Source organism: Watersipora subatra, chromosome 7, assembly GCF_963576615.1.
Source record: "Watersipora subatra chromosome 7, tzWatSuba1.1, whole genome shotgun sequence".
Classification (NCBI taxonomy): Eukaryota; Metazoa; Bryozoa; class Gymnolaemata; order Cheilostomatida; family Watersiporidae; genus Watersipora; species Watersipora subatra.
In genome coordinates, this window is record NC_088714.1 from 51,849,150 (window position 1) to 51,865,032 (window position 15,883).

Sequence of the window (15,883 nt, forward strand, 5' to 3'; positions counted from 1 at the left end):
CATCATCCTGACAATGACTATTTGTATTTTGATCTAAATAAACATCTCTATTCTGTTTTAAGTTTTACCTTTTGACATTCATTGATAGCCATTCCCACTTTCTTCCTATTCCTATTAACAGTATCTTTATATCTCAATCTTGACCTTCCCTGATTGAGCTTTCCTCTTTTCAAACAAAAGCAGGCCTACAAAAGTTCTTTTGGCAGACCCCAATGATGCATCCTCTCAACATGCCCGATGATGTTAAGTGGTAGTATCTTTGCTCTTTTCGATACCCCAGCACCTTATACCTACACAAAATACTCATGGTTGATCACACATATCTCATCAAATGTGCTTGCAGTCTGTAGATTTCTGCAGTCTTCCACACTGTAGATTGATCTATCTATCATTTCATTTTGATGGAAACTTGGTTGCTACCCTCAAGCCTAGTCTTCAAGTTTCCATACATAGCACTGACATTTTTCACTCTCCATAGAATTTTATCGTTAAGTTAATCATTGTCAGCTCAAGTACTTTCATGATATTTAAAGGCTGTGTACAATTTAATAACTTTCTATTGATGATTGCACATGTTTGCCCATTGAGATTACATATGTTAGGACAAAAATTTCTATGACTGTGTTGTCTCACTCCTTGATTCAGCCAATGACAATGCAGTGACTGAACAACATTGATTTCCCGCAAACAATTGATCGACAGTACACAGTAGATACACATATATATTGTAGATCTACAGTATACTGTAGATCTTGCTCTATTCCTCTCTCTCTTCCTCTCTTTCCCTCTTCCTCTCTCTCCCTCTCCCTCTCTATCTCTCTCTCTCTCCCTTTTCTCTCTCTCCCTCTCCCTCTCTCTCCCTTCTTCTCTCTCTCTCTCTCCCTTCTTCTCTCTCTCTATCTCTCTCTCTTTCTCTCCCTCTCTCCCTCTCTCTCCCCCTCTCTTCCTCCCTCTCTTTCCCCCTCTCTCTCCCTCTCTCTTTCTCCCCTCTCTCTACCCCCTCTCTCTCCCTCTCCCTCTCTCTTCTCTCTCTCTCTCTCTCTCTCTCTCTCTCTCTCTCTCTCTCTCTCTCTCTCTCTCTCTCTCTCTCTCTCTCTCTCTTTCCCTTTCTCTCCCTTTCTCTCCCTTTCTCTCCCTTTCTCTCCCTCTCTCTCCCTTTCCCTCCCTTTTCCTCCCTTTTCCTCCCTTTTCCTCCCTTTCTCTCCCTTTCTCTCCCTTTCTCTCCCTTTCTCTCCCTTTCTCTCCCTTTCTCTCCCTTTCTCTCTCTTTTGGTTTAGGCTTTATCACTGACTTCCATGAAGCTCTGTTTTCTGTCTTCTCTTGCCATCTGTCTAAGTACCCTAAACTTCATGAAATGTTTAGCTACATCTTTGTATCTCAGCCTGATTTTGCCCTGACTCTTGTTTCTTTCGTAGCAAAGAGGCGGCTTATACTCACTAGAAATGAACGGTTTATGTTGCAGTCTCTGAGCTCGAGCAACCTTTGCTTTTTTTATTGCTGCTGTCACCAGTCATACATTCAACTCAAAATTCTTACAACTACTTGTTTACTATTTTATAAACTTAATAGCCTAATAAGAGATTTCTAGTTGCATGTTTATTCCACAGATACAATCCTGCTAAACATACCTTTATTATGGTGTAGATGAAATAATTTTACCAGTATTAATTTAAGTTACAAAACATTACAAAGTTTGAGCAATTTCTTCTGGCACTTCATGACAATAAAATAAAATGACAAGATATAAAATATGTGTGAGGCAGCATGAAGCATATTTTGAAATGCAATTATATCGAGGATGGTACTTGGCCAGTAATCTGACAGAAGCCTACTCAAAGCTATAAATTAGAGATTCACTTTACTTCTAAAACTCAAATCATTAAGAAGCAACCATTAATGTTTGCAAAACAGTTTATAAGCAGATTAATATTATTATATTAATCTTACATATATTATATTAATATATATAAGTTACTAATATTGAGGAATAATATTTTTGTTCGCAAAGTTAGAACTGATTGTGTTAAGAAAGTGTTAATTAATCTTTTTGAATATCGTTCTATCTGTCACTTTTGGAATGAGCAAGAGAAGAAAAGTCCGTGAACTCTTCCCATTTTAGTGAGAGTTTTAATCGGTCGACTTTGGTATGTTGACTCATACATTCCTGGCCCAGGAACTCTCTGCAACAGAATTACTGCAGGTTACAAGTAGACATAGAACATAATGTATTTGTGATAGAGTCACTCTCGCTTAGTGATTTGAATGAATCTATATAAGTTTAAAAGTCTTTGCGTTGTGTGTATGCCTAACTATAGTAATTAGTAATTAGAATCTAGCAATGAAAAATTGCCACAACCTGAGTTTGATCTCTGAACCTCTAGATCTAGCGGTGGCAATCCTAATTCTTAGATTACGGCACCCAAGTGATACAGTATGACCTTGATGGTTATGACTTTGATGGTCAAAATACTCAGGCCTTAAGCGCTTATAGGGCCATTAACTCGCACAGTTGACAGTTACCCATAATGAAACGATTATTAGGCCGTCTATTAACATGACAATTGTTTTAGTAAAGGTAAGCTTACCTATACTAAAACAATTGCCAGGTAAGTTACCAAATAAGTCACCAGGTAAGTTACTCAAATTCATTGAGTAATTATTTTATAAACCGTGCAATGTCGGGCATTCGGTGGGTACATAATGAAAATGCAGTTCACTAACCATGGCTGTATGGCCTATGGAAGCTAACTGGAGTATGACATAAGATTGAATTGATTTCTGACTAAACATTACGATGGATCACAGACTCATAGATACTTCAGGTTCACTTTGAATATTTTACTAAGCTTTTTCCGAAACGCCATTAGAAATAAACTTTATCTATTAGTGATCAAAACTTGAATGGCTGACAATCATTGCAGAGTACTTGCAACTACATGCACAAACATAGTTTTAGAAAAAATAGAAACTTTATATGAAAATGATTTTTGCATTATTATAATACTAGCGGAATGCTCGACATTGCACGGGTAGTAGAATAATTACTTAATGGATTTGAGTAATTTACTTGAAAAGCTAGATCTTTACTAAAACAATACCCGCATTTTGAGTCAGCTTAACAATTGTTACGTATACCATAGCATACCATACCATAGCGGTCAACAGCGCTAGTTATTAACCCTAAGCAAGCGCTTCGAGCAAAAGTATCTGAACCAATGTAATGACTAATTCTAAGTAGCTTAATGGTTAAGTTTGCTGAATCTAGATCTGTAGGCCTGGGAGATCAAATCCCCGGCTGTGTGGATTTTTCATTACTAGTTTTCAGTTGCTGTAACTGGACACAGTGCTTTTAACTAATGAAAAACACTGAGATTCATATATATATATAGACATAAAGCATTATGTATTCAAGCATTATATTAGTACATACTACGCGCTGATATGATATATGCATTCATATTCATAGATATGCACTAATATAACATATTAATAAGTAGTTAGTATACATAATATGTACTTATTATACATATTATGTATTATACATCATTTAACGTTCGATAAATTATGTTGAAAAATAATTAATGAGTAGAAAGGCTTATGAAACAGAAGATTGTCTAAAAAAATCAGGACCGTCATTTGACCAGTAAAGTTCAACCTGTTTATACAGTTAAAAAGTCTTTACAAAATTACTGTTTTTCTATGAAAGTTTTAGATTCATAAACTACACAACAACAATGACTTTATATGACATGAAAGTGATTCTGAGGCTATAAAGTCTTGTCTACACAAAGTTAGTATCAGCAATACTTACGGTATGTGATGTCTTAAATCTGGGTGTTGAAGACTTGAAGCTAGAGGATATGACAGGAATACAGGTTTGAGGTTTTGCATTGTATTGGCCAGGCGCTGGTCCATCTTTCTGTAAAAGTTGAATATCATACTTGTAGGATTTGAGGAGGGATGGGATGGTTGGAACAGCTAAATAACCACTTGTTTACATTTTATCTCTAGCATGATGCAAAGCAGTATGTAAAACTCAAAAATATAAAATGCTTGCCTATACACATTCTTGAAACCGTTCTTTGATAGAAAATATCTTTTAGAGATGATATGATACTATGTTAGCTAACCAAAGGAGTTGCTACAAATATAATAGATTGCTTGAATTATCTCACTGATATATATTTGTGTCTTTAGCAATAAACTATTCAATTATTCTCAGTTTAAGTTAAGTTATAGTTTCTATTAGATTATTAAAGTTAACTAAAATGTGAAAGCGTGGGAATTTTATGAGAAAAAACGTTAGGAGATTTTGTACCCCATTGTATGATATTATACATATACAAAATATATTTTTTAATTTTAAACAGTTTCACATGCATATCAGATAAAATAATGGCAAAAATGATGTTTCCTATTTTTCATGCTATCTTGGTATTTTGGTACAAACAAAGCTCACAGATAGCAAGCAAACATCCAAATATCCTACTCTGTAAAAAGGAAGAAGTGGAAAATAATGGAGAGAGAGAAAAAAAGAGAAAGAGTGACAGACAGACACATAAACAGACAGATACATAGAAACAGACAGATGAACATGCAGATTGGCAGAGACAGACAGACAAACAGACAAACGAAGCTATTACTTACTGGTGTGAAGTATACCGTTGGAAAGCGTTTGCTTGTTGACTTGAAAGTATAATTTCTAAAATAATTAAATTGGTTAATTAGTATCAGTGGACAAGAATATCATATTTGAACAATTAAATAAAGTTTACTAACGCGATCATTAATATTCACAGAACACTAGTACTTATTCATATATACATATATAACATGCGTAATATACAGAGTTCCCTGCACTTTCACCCTAATTCTTGAAAGTTTCTGACTGTAGTTATTTTAATTGTTTGATAGATAACATCACAAGAACATTATCTTTTTTTTCTTCTATCCTTTTCTATCCTCCTATCCTATCCTATCCTATCCTATTCTTCTATCCTATCTTTACGGTATCCTTTAATAGTAGTACAACTGAGCGTAGCTATAGAATTAGTCATGAACTTTGGTGTATGCACAAGGAAGCTCAAGTTGGTATAGAATAAAAATGTGATCTCATGTAATAAAACAAGCTTTAGCTAGCTCCAAGTAAGTCAGCAATACAAATATTTCTATATACTTTATATTTAGAAATATTTGTATTGCCATTTGTCTAATATTTCTAAATACTAGAATATCGAGGTCTAATGAAGGATGAATTCGCAAAGTATAGTAAAACTACTGCATACAAAACTGGTCTGTTCTGACATTAGTTTGTTTAGTTCATTTGCTTAGTTCATTCCACAGTACATAGACTTAACGATAAATGTTTTGTGTTCTGTGAGTTTGCGATGATCGGTTCAAAGGTCATGATAAAGATCTGTCTAGAGTAACTTGATTCTATCTTTAGTCAAGTAACTTTGTATTACTGTATTACAGCTTTCACATCTTTACATTTTAACCGGTCTCATTACTTTCATTAAAAAAGCTGATAAGTTTGAAAAACTTTAACCGTGGTAGGTTGTAAATTACTTTGAGCGTGCAGTCAAATATTTGCGACAATGTTATGACATTATCTGAGAATATGATAGATGAAGGTGACTAGAGATAGAGATTTGACTATATAACATTATAATATATATTACTGTATTTTGATATTATAATATTATATGTATTATTATATATTATTGTATATAATATTAACATATAATTATATAATAATATTTTATAATATTATTGTATATATTACATTTATTATGATATATTATATATATTAATACTATTAATATATAGGTGCTCATATTATGAGCACCTTCAGACTGCTATACAAGCCTTACTTGTTGTTCGGGTCATTCACTGTAGTACAACCATATTTCAACGTCTCATACTGGTTTGGAGCCACTTTTATATCTTTGTCTATAATTCCCTCATTCAACACATCCCTTCCTTCTCTGCCTGTGTTCTTAAACCGGTAGGTCATCGGAGCCATCCTGAACCAACCAGCAATATCATTGTTAGCAAATCAGAGGTGTACTTCTATGCTAGCAGTAACTGTTCAGGACATTCAGTATATAAATACTGTACCCTTAACAGATATACAGAGTTTGTACTATAAGAAATAGCAAGTGTACAGAACTTATATTCCTAACTCTTGACTAGCCTACAGCATTTGTACTTCTAGCTACTGACTAGTGTACAGAGCTTGTACTCCTAACAACTGTCTAGTATACCAAGCTTGTAATCCTCAACATGGACTAGTATACGAAGCATGTACTCCTACCTTGTGTCTTTTAGAAAGATTATTGAAAGGTTTAAAAACTCAATGTTCGAACAGCAATAATGAAATACTTTGCATAGCTAAGACACATGTATTGGTATGCTGATGCTTTTTGCTACAATGCCTAAAATCACATTTTCATTCAAACCCCCCTGCTCTCAACAGACTTTCTCAGATGACAAAGAAGTCAATAACTTAAATAATATAGTACTCCTGTTATTTTCATTCCCTCAAAACAACCACACTATGAAAATATTTTATCTGTTACAATAAATCGGAGCAGTGCTGACAATGAAAACAATAATGCTGGTCCTTATGAACAAACCACTATTGCTACATACATCTCAGAAAATTGTTTGAAGTTGTATGCCCCTGGCATAAGTGCTTCTCCCTTTCCACCTTTGGTTACTTCTAGCTTTCTTCCATCAGATTTGAAGCTATACGTTTTTTGGCTTTTTTCTAGGTCTAATATGAATGTGTCAGCTTCCTCTACTCCGTACGCAGAAGGCAGCGGTGTTTCCTACAAATAAGGCAATAGATTTTAGCCGCGCTGCACCCTTTATGGTCCTTAGTATAAAGCTGTCTAAGATGTGTTTTAATATATAGCTACTTATAATTGCTGTAACTGCCATATTGCTATTTCGTTCACAGGTAATATGGCATTTTTTCATTGCTTCACACTTCACTTTGTTCTCCCACAATGCATTGCAGGTTTTTTAATAGACTACTTCTTTCGTGCTCAATGTGGGAAAGAAGATGGGTCAACATAAATTCAATAATGGTTTGAACAACTACAAAAGTATTAAGTATTTCCCCGCAAGTCTCTTGTATTAACCAGGTTTTAAACACAAAAATTGCTGAACTACCCTGCTGTTTTTCAAACAACAAATGGGTGAAGGTCATTCGCCAAACTTTCTTTGGTTTGACAACCTTCTCACAGCACTTGCCATACCGACTAGATGCCAAAGTTAGCCAGTTTAGACATTATAATTAAGTTGAGCGAGCCAGCGAATCCAATATTTAGATTATTGACTATGCTTGTTTTAAACAAAATAGCCCACATTTTGTAACTAAATCTGAACGAGTTGTACATAAAAAGCGTGAGGATGATGTTACTGGATATTTTTCACTTTTCGTGGTCAGTTCTGGTCCCAATTTTGGGTTGCTGTATGCAGTTTTGGGTAGTTTTTATAGTACGGTATAATTGGTTTAGCTCAAGCCCGGAGGCATATATGCATACATTTTACATTTACTTTAGCCCATTTACCAAAACGTATAACAAAGAATAAAAAAATGCTTGTACGTATGTTACGAGGATGTAAGACAACTCCCAAACGCACCCTTATGTATGTCCTCCACCATGACTCTCTGCCAGACTTCTCACCTTCATACTCATCTGCCAACCCAGTCCTTATCTGTGAATAAGATGAATAACTATGTAAGTAGTTCAGAGCTCAGTAACTAGACACACTGTATGCTGGTACAGAGCGAGTGGATGTAATTCAGAGCTAATCTACAAGGTTCTACAAGGCTTGTTCTAAACTGCACAAAACAGATAAAGATAAATATAAGCATATCTGATATGGCTGATGAAATGTACATTTAAGGCTTAATAGGTTAGACTCTCATTATGTGACAGAATAAACAACACCAATAACAACAACAACAATAACACCAATAACAACAACAACAATAACAACAACAATAACAACAACAATAACAACAGTAACAACAATAACATTAACAACAATAACAACAACAATAACAACAACAGTAACAACAACAATAGCAATAACAATAACAACAACAATACCAACAACAATAACAGCAATAACAACAACCAGCAACATTAACAACAGTAACAACAACAATAACAACACCAGTAACAACAACAATAGCAATAACAATAACAACAACAATACCAACAACAATAACAACAACCAGCAACATTAACAACAGTAACAACAATAACAGCAACAAAAGCAACAATAATAATAACAACAATAACAGCAACAAAAGCAACAATAATAATAACAACAATAACAACAACAACAATAACAACAACAATAACAACAACAATAACAACAACAATAACAACAACAATAACAACAACAACCAGCAACAGCAAACAATTATGATAACAATCTATAAGTACAGTACTGATTGTACTAGTTGGGGAGCTGAGGAAATATCAGAGTATTAATACTATCGCATAAAAGTTTTAAACTACTTGCAGCTCTAATCATAGAAGTATCTCACCATAGTATTTGTTCAATTATCATAGATCTACCTCAATATCCTTACAGTTGAATGTTTTGTGAGCTAACTCAAAATCAAAGTATTGGTGCTAACATCTATAATAGAGATACTTTTTTATTAAACTGTTTGCTACTTCACCCATAGAGGTATCCCAACACATTTTTGTAACGTTAATCATAGAACTACCTACATCTCATGATAGTTGTCTAACTTGCTTTCAAAGGTGTTGGTATCAGTTGTAATAACCAAGGAGCTGTCATGATAAATGTAAACATTATCATAATACCTCTCAACTAAATGCATATGCACCAATGCACTGGCTTTATCAAGGCGCAATACGCTGCTTCTTTTGTTATCTTCATGATCCAAAGCTATTTCAAACTATAGTTTAGGAACGATTCATTGACCAAACTCAGTATGTTATAATTGTCATTCAAGTTGGAAATTGCACTAATTGTAACCTTGTTATCGTACTACATAGTTTTCAGAACTTTCCTAATGTTGAAGTCATAACACAAAGGTTCCATTAGCTAGTAAAACTATACGTGTTATCATCTGAAAGATTTTCCGATTGCATGTTGCTGTCTATGAAATTATAAAGTAGTATTTGTCAGCGATAGAGACAAAAGCTTAGAATGCAATATTTAAGGTGTTAGGTATTCCATCTAGTTATGCGTATGTCAAGGTCAGTTAGTATAAGTGATTACCTGGGTGTTGGCTCCTTTGTAGTTTCTGTCATATATCGGAATTCGGACTTTTTCTGTCGGCTTCTTCCTTCTCGTCTGTATTATTGTTGGCCTGGCTATGTCCAACGTTTTACTTTCTGTTCAGAAAATAAAACGCATAATCATGTTCAGTGAATCAACTATGAATACAGTTGGCTTCATCTGAAACTATTAGACATGGCCAGTAAGGCTTATTGTAGTGTTCGACTCTTTTTTATGTGACTAGTCATATCATTTTCAATACAAATGAGGCATTTCATATACATATAGAGTACATTAGGCTCCCAAAGTGAAATTTGTCTATGGGGCTTAGACTTAGACTAAAAACCTAAGTAATTCCCAACATTTATGAAAATGTAATGTTTGTAGCACGCGGTTGCTACGATCTTCCTTAATGTCAACAAAAATACTGTTTAAAATCCAATCCATTATCTTTGAAAACAAATTTCTCAGTTTTTTGTATTGACCATATTGACCAATTCCACTTTCGATAAAGAGCTGTATCTCAGGTTAAATTGCTTTGATTTCAATTCCGAAAACAGTATTGAAAAGCTGAGGAATTTCCTATTACACAAGACTAAAAATCAATTATGTGATTTGACCTCATTTGCATTGAAAACGATATGACCTGTCACATATTTATGTAGGCCTATCTAAAACTTGTTTTTTTTGGGAAATATTTATAACTACTGTCCAGCATTTTAGTTTGTCATATCTTTTAGTGTTTTAATTGGGTTTCTCCTTTGTTAATTAATGTGCAGTAAGTGATATGACTCATATTTTGGAATCTCTCATATCTGAAGGATAATCCACATCTGCAGTATTTGCTGAATCAGTCGCACCTGCCGTATCAGCCAGCATCAGCTGTTTATATCGCATATAGGAAAAGCCCAAGTGTTGAGGACAAGATCAGTATTAGAATCAGTCAGAGATGAAGATCTGATTTATATAATTGTACTCCATGGCTTGGAGACTATTTCATTTTATATCAGCAGTAAAAGAACTTGTACAAGTACAAAGTTGAATAGAAGTTAAGCACTGTTGTCTTCAATATGGATATGAACAAGCGCCAGTACCATTTCCCTATAATATTCTTGATTATTATATGCTGAAGGTCTGCAAGCCTAAGAAAAGGGATTCAATGAACTAACGTTAAGATGTCTCTGAGAACGACTGCAAGAGAAACTTAGCATTTGAACATTCAACTGCTGCTGAACACCGAAGAAAGCCTTTTCTTGTTGAGAAACTATTAAAATTTGAAATACTGCACATCTCATTCGTGCAAAATGCTTTTTTCAGTATAGCTCAAACTATTAATTCCTAATACAAACATGATCTAAAAAAGCTCAGTAGTATGGTTTTTAACAGACTTTTTCTGTTCATGGTTTATCCATAACATTTCTACTTCCCCAGAAAATTCACTACACCCTATTTCAGACACCAAGACCTTGCCAGTCCACATTCTATAACAGCGTTATGCAAAAAAAGTTATTCTTGGAATATGCATAATTTTCCTTTACTATATTTTATTTCTGTCTAACGATCTAAATTGCTTTGCACGGCACTGACAGGTGATAAGAAAGTTAATCTATCTAATGACCTGACTGATTTTCCCTCTGGTTTAAATGTAAAGCGAAAGACTTCTCCCGAGACTACAGCGATAATTGACCTGCAGCTTTATACCAGCTCTAAAATTGATTATTTTCAACAGTTTGTTGTTTCATTCAGCTAGAATACTATTACAAAATTGACTAGCAGGAATTGAACACTCTAAACAAGACAATTATATGCGCTAAAGAGAAGCAAGTTAGTGACACTAGAAAAGGGATTGAAGAGGTTAATGCCACCATTGGTCATCACTCTTTAGGTCAATGAGCTCTACCATGACATAATCGTGGTCTATTGAAATCGACTATGATTTCCACTTACAAATCTGATAGCTGAAAGCTGGCAGCATGAATAATAGATTTTTAGCCGATAAGCATTAAGATCTCCTAGTTGAGAGAGTCAACTACAATATCTAGAATAACTTTGCCTTTACCAAAAGTTTAACAAATCTTTCATAGAAGAAAATTATTTGTGTTTAAAATTATTGCATGATACTTCCATTTTAAACAAAGGATGTAGTGAATTGTTTGAATCTATAAAACGAAACTTGCATCATAGAAATACTTTTTAATCTGAGTCTAGAAATTTTTGGTCACCACAGATAAAGGTTTTAAAGAGGCCTTGTATCTAGGACAATTTTGTCACAAGAAGAAATGTTTTACATTATTGACTCACCAAACTTAAAGAAAGTTCAGTTGTAAATATACGGGCATGGAGTTGTCATTTCCTGAAAATATGAAGTTGTTATTCGTAACAATTGAAATAAAAAAAGGCTTTATTATTTGAAAGAAAAATGCTGAAATATAAGAAACTGTTACCTTGCATAGAGTTTAAAGCTGGCGCAACAGCGGCCATAGTGATGTCAGTGCGACAACAAGAGTGTGAAGCAGCTTGAAAGGAAAACTGCAAATAATAAGCAGAAAAGAAATTTGAGAAAAACAAATAAAGTTGAATCAAACCGAGTCACAAAATTTGTGAAAAGTAACCAAAAAAATATCATTGTTTGATTGATTAATAAAGCGATAGAGGATTCTTTTAGATTTGTGAAATTAACCAATATCTGATCACCGCTATTATCCCAGCGCTGTCAATAGATGACACCAACTCACTAATATACTGAGGTACAAAAGAAATATGTGAAACATAGAATCTGCAAAGAAAGCTTTGATTTAAAGCATTTTCATGAATGCTGACAGTCAGACACTTGTTACCTTTAGTCAGTTGTTGTTCAGGAGTTATACTCTCCGTTGACATTCTAGAATGGGAGATGACCATGTTACCTTACTTAGTGTGAAGCATGCAAGCAAGGGAGATGATCGCTAGTTACTAATAAGAGAGTAAATTGGCTTACTGCAAATGTGACTGCAGATGTGACTGCAGATGTGACTACATATGTGACTGCAGATGTGACTGCAGATGTGACTATGGATGTGACTGCAGATATGACTGCGGATATGACTGGAGATGTGATTACATATTTGACTGCAAATGCTACTACAGACGTGATTACAGATGTGACTGCAGGTGTTTCTACAAATATGAATGAAGATGTGACAGCAGATGTGACGAAGATGGGAATACAGGTGTTACTACAAATGTGACTACAGATGTGAATGCAGATGTGACTACAGATATGGCTCGACAGTAGAAATAATCTTTTGCGAAATAATAGCCAACTCTAAATTGCTTTGAGTTAACATAAAGTTAACTCCGTTAATGATAAAATAACTTCATGTTATGTTAACATAAATGTTAACACAACATGAAGTTCATAAGTTACCCTGCTGTCATATCTCTATGGTCAGCTTACCAGCATAGGCCTATATGAATAACATCAGACCATCTCAAAGAATGTAAAACAGTTCACTGTTAAATATAACCGTATTTATACTAAACTAAAGGTAGGTTTTTGCTGGGCATTTGATAGATGCAATGTTTTTTGTCAAGCCTTTGCCAATCAAATTCCACAGTTGGCTGCCAAACATTGCATATATTCACTGTTGAGCATAATTATTCCTGTCTAAGAATGTATTTTAAAATAGCTACATTTCACATAATTGAAAAAGGCCACAAAACAACATATACTTTAAGGTTTACTGCATACACATTTACTGATTTGCAACATATCATTGCTTTTAGACACTCTGAATGTCGTAGGCTAGGTTGATCTTGTTGATGTTGATGTTGATCATCGTTGTCATACGTTGATGATTCACTATGTAAAGTCAAGTTTTTGCCTAAATTTTACATATGTTGAGGTGATCGTGAGTCGACGTTTGGCTGAACATGTACAAACAAGAAACGTGGAATTGCAACTTGCCATGACCAATAGACAGCAAAGAATAACTTCAAGCAAGCTGTGCTGAATCGTTGCAGTAGAGTCCATCGTTTGCTGTTTACATAATTGACAGATAGAAGTAGTAAAACTGCTTTCAGGGCTTCACGCTATGAAAGCAAATGTAAACAGGCGACTTCTTATTTGATGGGCTTGATTACAAAGGAAGTTAGGCTGCTACGTTAAATTGACCTTAAAACGACCTCATGCTTGTGAAAGTTGATGGAGAGCTTATGTTTAGAGAGGAGTAAGTACTTGTTTATTCAATGATATTGGCAATCTGCAAGGATGTAGTTTCCTGTCTAATTACAGAAGATATTTTGCATGAAGTACTTACACCTTCGTCGAAAAGAGACTACTGAAATCGTCTAAGCTGTAGATGCCAAATGAGTTTTTATATCTCATTATCAACTTAAATACGATAATCAAAGCTTCGAGTCAGCTACACTGCAAATACTCAACACAATTTTTTTGGTACTACTGATCGCCTTACAGTAATACGATTAAGTTCTTATGCTGAGCAACTGCTGACATAGTTTGAACGCTGAACTAGGAAGCCGAAAAGACATACAGTACAATCATTCGAAAAAACTTGTTATGAGATAAGTCTAAGCCTCAGATTCTCTATGTTAAACTAACCAACTTACTAAAAGTCTTCTCTGGCACCCTTTCAGATCTACGTGTAGCTCCAATAACTAGACACACGCTAAACTAATAAAACAGAAAGTAACTTACATGCGAGGTGATTAGAAAAAAGGACAAAGCACTACGCTGCCAACACGAGCATGTGGCTACTCGAGAGTTGAATGCAGTATATTAGTGTTGTTGTCGATGGCAACAGTATTGCCTATGCATCGGGCATCAATAACCCAGTGTTTATTACACGAGCAAACACAAAGAACAGTAACAAAGGAACTGTTTGAATATCAATAGCTCTTTGGGTGTTTTCTATTGTTTAATCGAGCAGAAGTTAAAAAGGTCGCTGCCTTTAATTGGTCTCTGTTTATGTGGTCAATAGCCAGAGAAAATTTGAAGGTCATTCATTATGACTGAGACAGATCTTGTATCAAAAGGTTATCCCGACGTACGTATGTCTTTGTGAAATCTTTCGATGAAGGAATGTTTTGACCCACGCAAGGCCCTCAAAGGCCCACAAGGGCCCTCCTACCTCTGTTTCTACTCCAGAGTTGAATGACATCTATATGATAACAGATTTGTCAAAATCAAACAGGCATTTTCCCAAAATTGACATGGTAAAGCGCAGAAGAATGTTCCGGAATTATTTGTGACAGTCAGTACACCTTATGACACTGCAAGCCATAAATGCTAGTCGTATATATAACTTATTTTTGTGACTTGCAGTGTCGGAAGATGTGCTGGTTGTCCAGCGCATCTTACGACACTCCAGAACATTCTTCTGCACTCTACCATCTCAACTTTGGGAAAGATAATCTCAGTCCAATCTGGGCCATGACTTAAGTCATAATAAAATTTCTTTCGTTATGGCCTGAGACACGGTACAGATTGGGCTGGGATTATCTGAGACACTTTACTAGATGAATTTTAAGATGCTTAAGATATAGGAAAATATGGTGGCTGGCACTCATGCTCTACAAGTGTCAGAGACTATCTCAAACTATGGCTAACACTTTCAATCTAGTCAAAGTTTCTCACATTTCTCCTTTGTGCTTATTTGCAAGAAACATCAAATGCTTGCTGATACTACTGACTGACTAGAGAAATAGCAGTCTCTCTTTCTGCGACAGTCAACGACCTGACCTGTACCATCAAGGTTTGTAATGCCCAACTTTTTCCTTTTGATGCCGTTTTACTTGATTTTTCTGCTTGGTCATTCAGGATACAGCGGCACATTACGCTCAACTAACTTTCTTGTAAATCAGGCTTCTCTCCGTACCACACAAAAGCATGAGCCCTGTTTGCCAGCTGTTGCTGTCATTGGCTAAGCTTGAGAATGTCACGCTCTCTCCATTCTCTGCGCATGTTTTTGTGTTTCAGAAGGAGCATTTATCATTATGGTGAGTACTATAACACTTCCAGATACAATGCAGCTCAGGAATATATGTACAGTGTAACTTTTATCGCCATTGGTAATCCTCAATAAAATGTTTTTCGTTACAAGCCAAACGAAAAAAATGGAGACAGAAATCGAGAATTATTAAGTGAGTAGAACAAACGCGTTTCGAAAGTTGATAATCTGATGGTATCGTGGAGGATTTGGGATAGTGAATTGAGAGTGGTACCGACCTATAAAAGAGAGTTCCACTGATGGTGGCCTCTGGCAGGCCCCCAACCACCAAACAGGCCAGTTGTATGCTGAATATCAACTATCGGATATAAAATTGCTGGAGTCAAACTCACTTAAACACCCTTTAGGATCCCAGACTAACGGCATACAATTTAATTACAAAGCAAATACATTCACACGTACTAGTTGGTGACTGTATGTTCTACAAACAGTCTCTGGTTACAATACCAAGACAAGAATATTTGTTTTGTAACATTGAAGTATTTTTATGAGCAAGACTATTGCTTAATACACACTAGCAATAATAGTCTCGACGTTGCTCAGGAATTCCATCTTTCTCGAAGGTACATTTTTGAGTGTGTAATCATATCAATTGT

At 35.1% G+C, this 15,883-nt stretch overlaps 1 protein-coding gene across 1 annotated transcript; it reads right to left on the bottom strand.

Moving 5' to 3' along the window:
- Positions 1-1,645: 1,645 nt before the first annotated feature.
- LOC137399460 (protein STPG4-like) lies at positions 1,646-14,037 on the bottom strand. The gene is made up of 9 exons (XM_068085589.1): positions 13,976-14,037; positions 11,724-11,808; positions 9,280-9,395; positions 7,654-7,728; positions 6,655-6,833; positions 5,874-6,026; positions 4,648-4,702; positions 3,812-3,919; positions 1,646-2,180 (listed from the first exon to the last, which is right to left on the bottom strand). Exons 2-9 carry the CDS (start codon positions 11,758-11,760, stop codon positions 2,067-2,069), a joined length of 837 nt encoding a protein of 278 aa, XP_067941690.1. The 5' UTR covers positions 11,761-11,808; positions 13,976-14,037; the 3' UTR covers positions 1,646-2,066.
- Positions 14,038-15,883: the final 1,846 nt, after the last annotated feature.

Coding starts and splice junctions, on each gene's coding strand:
- LOC137399460 (XM_068085589.1), bottom strand. CDS start 11,760: ATGGCCGCTGTTGCGCCAGCTTTAAACTCTATGCAAG. Junction 7,729..9,279: donor ACAAAGGAGCCAACACCCAG/GTAATCACTTAT, acceptor TCTTATTCACAG/ATAAGGACTGGGTTGGCAGA. Junction 3,920..4,647: donor CAACGGTATACTTCACACCA/GTAAGTAATAGC, acceptor CAACTTTTACAG/AAAGATGGACCAGCGCCTGG.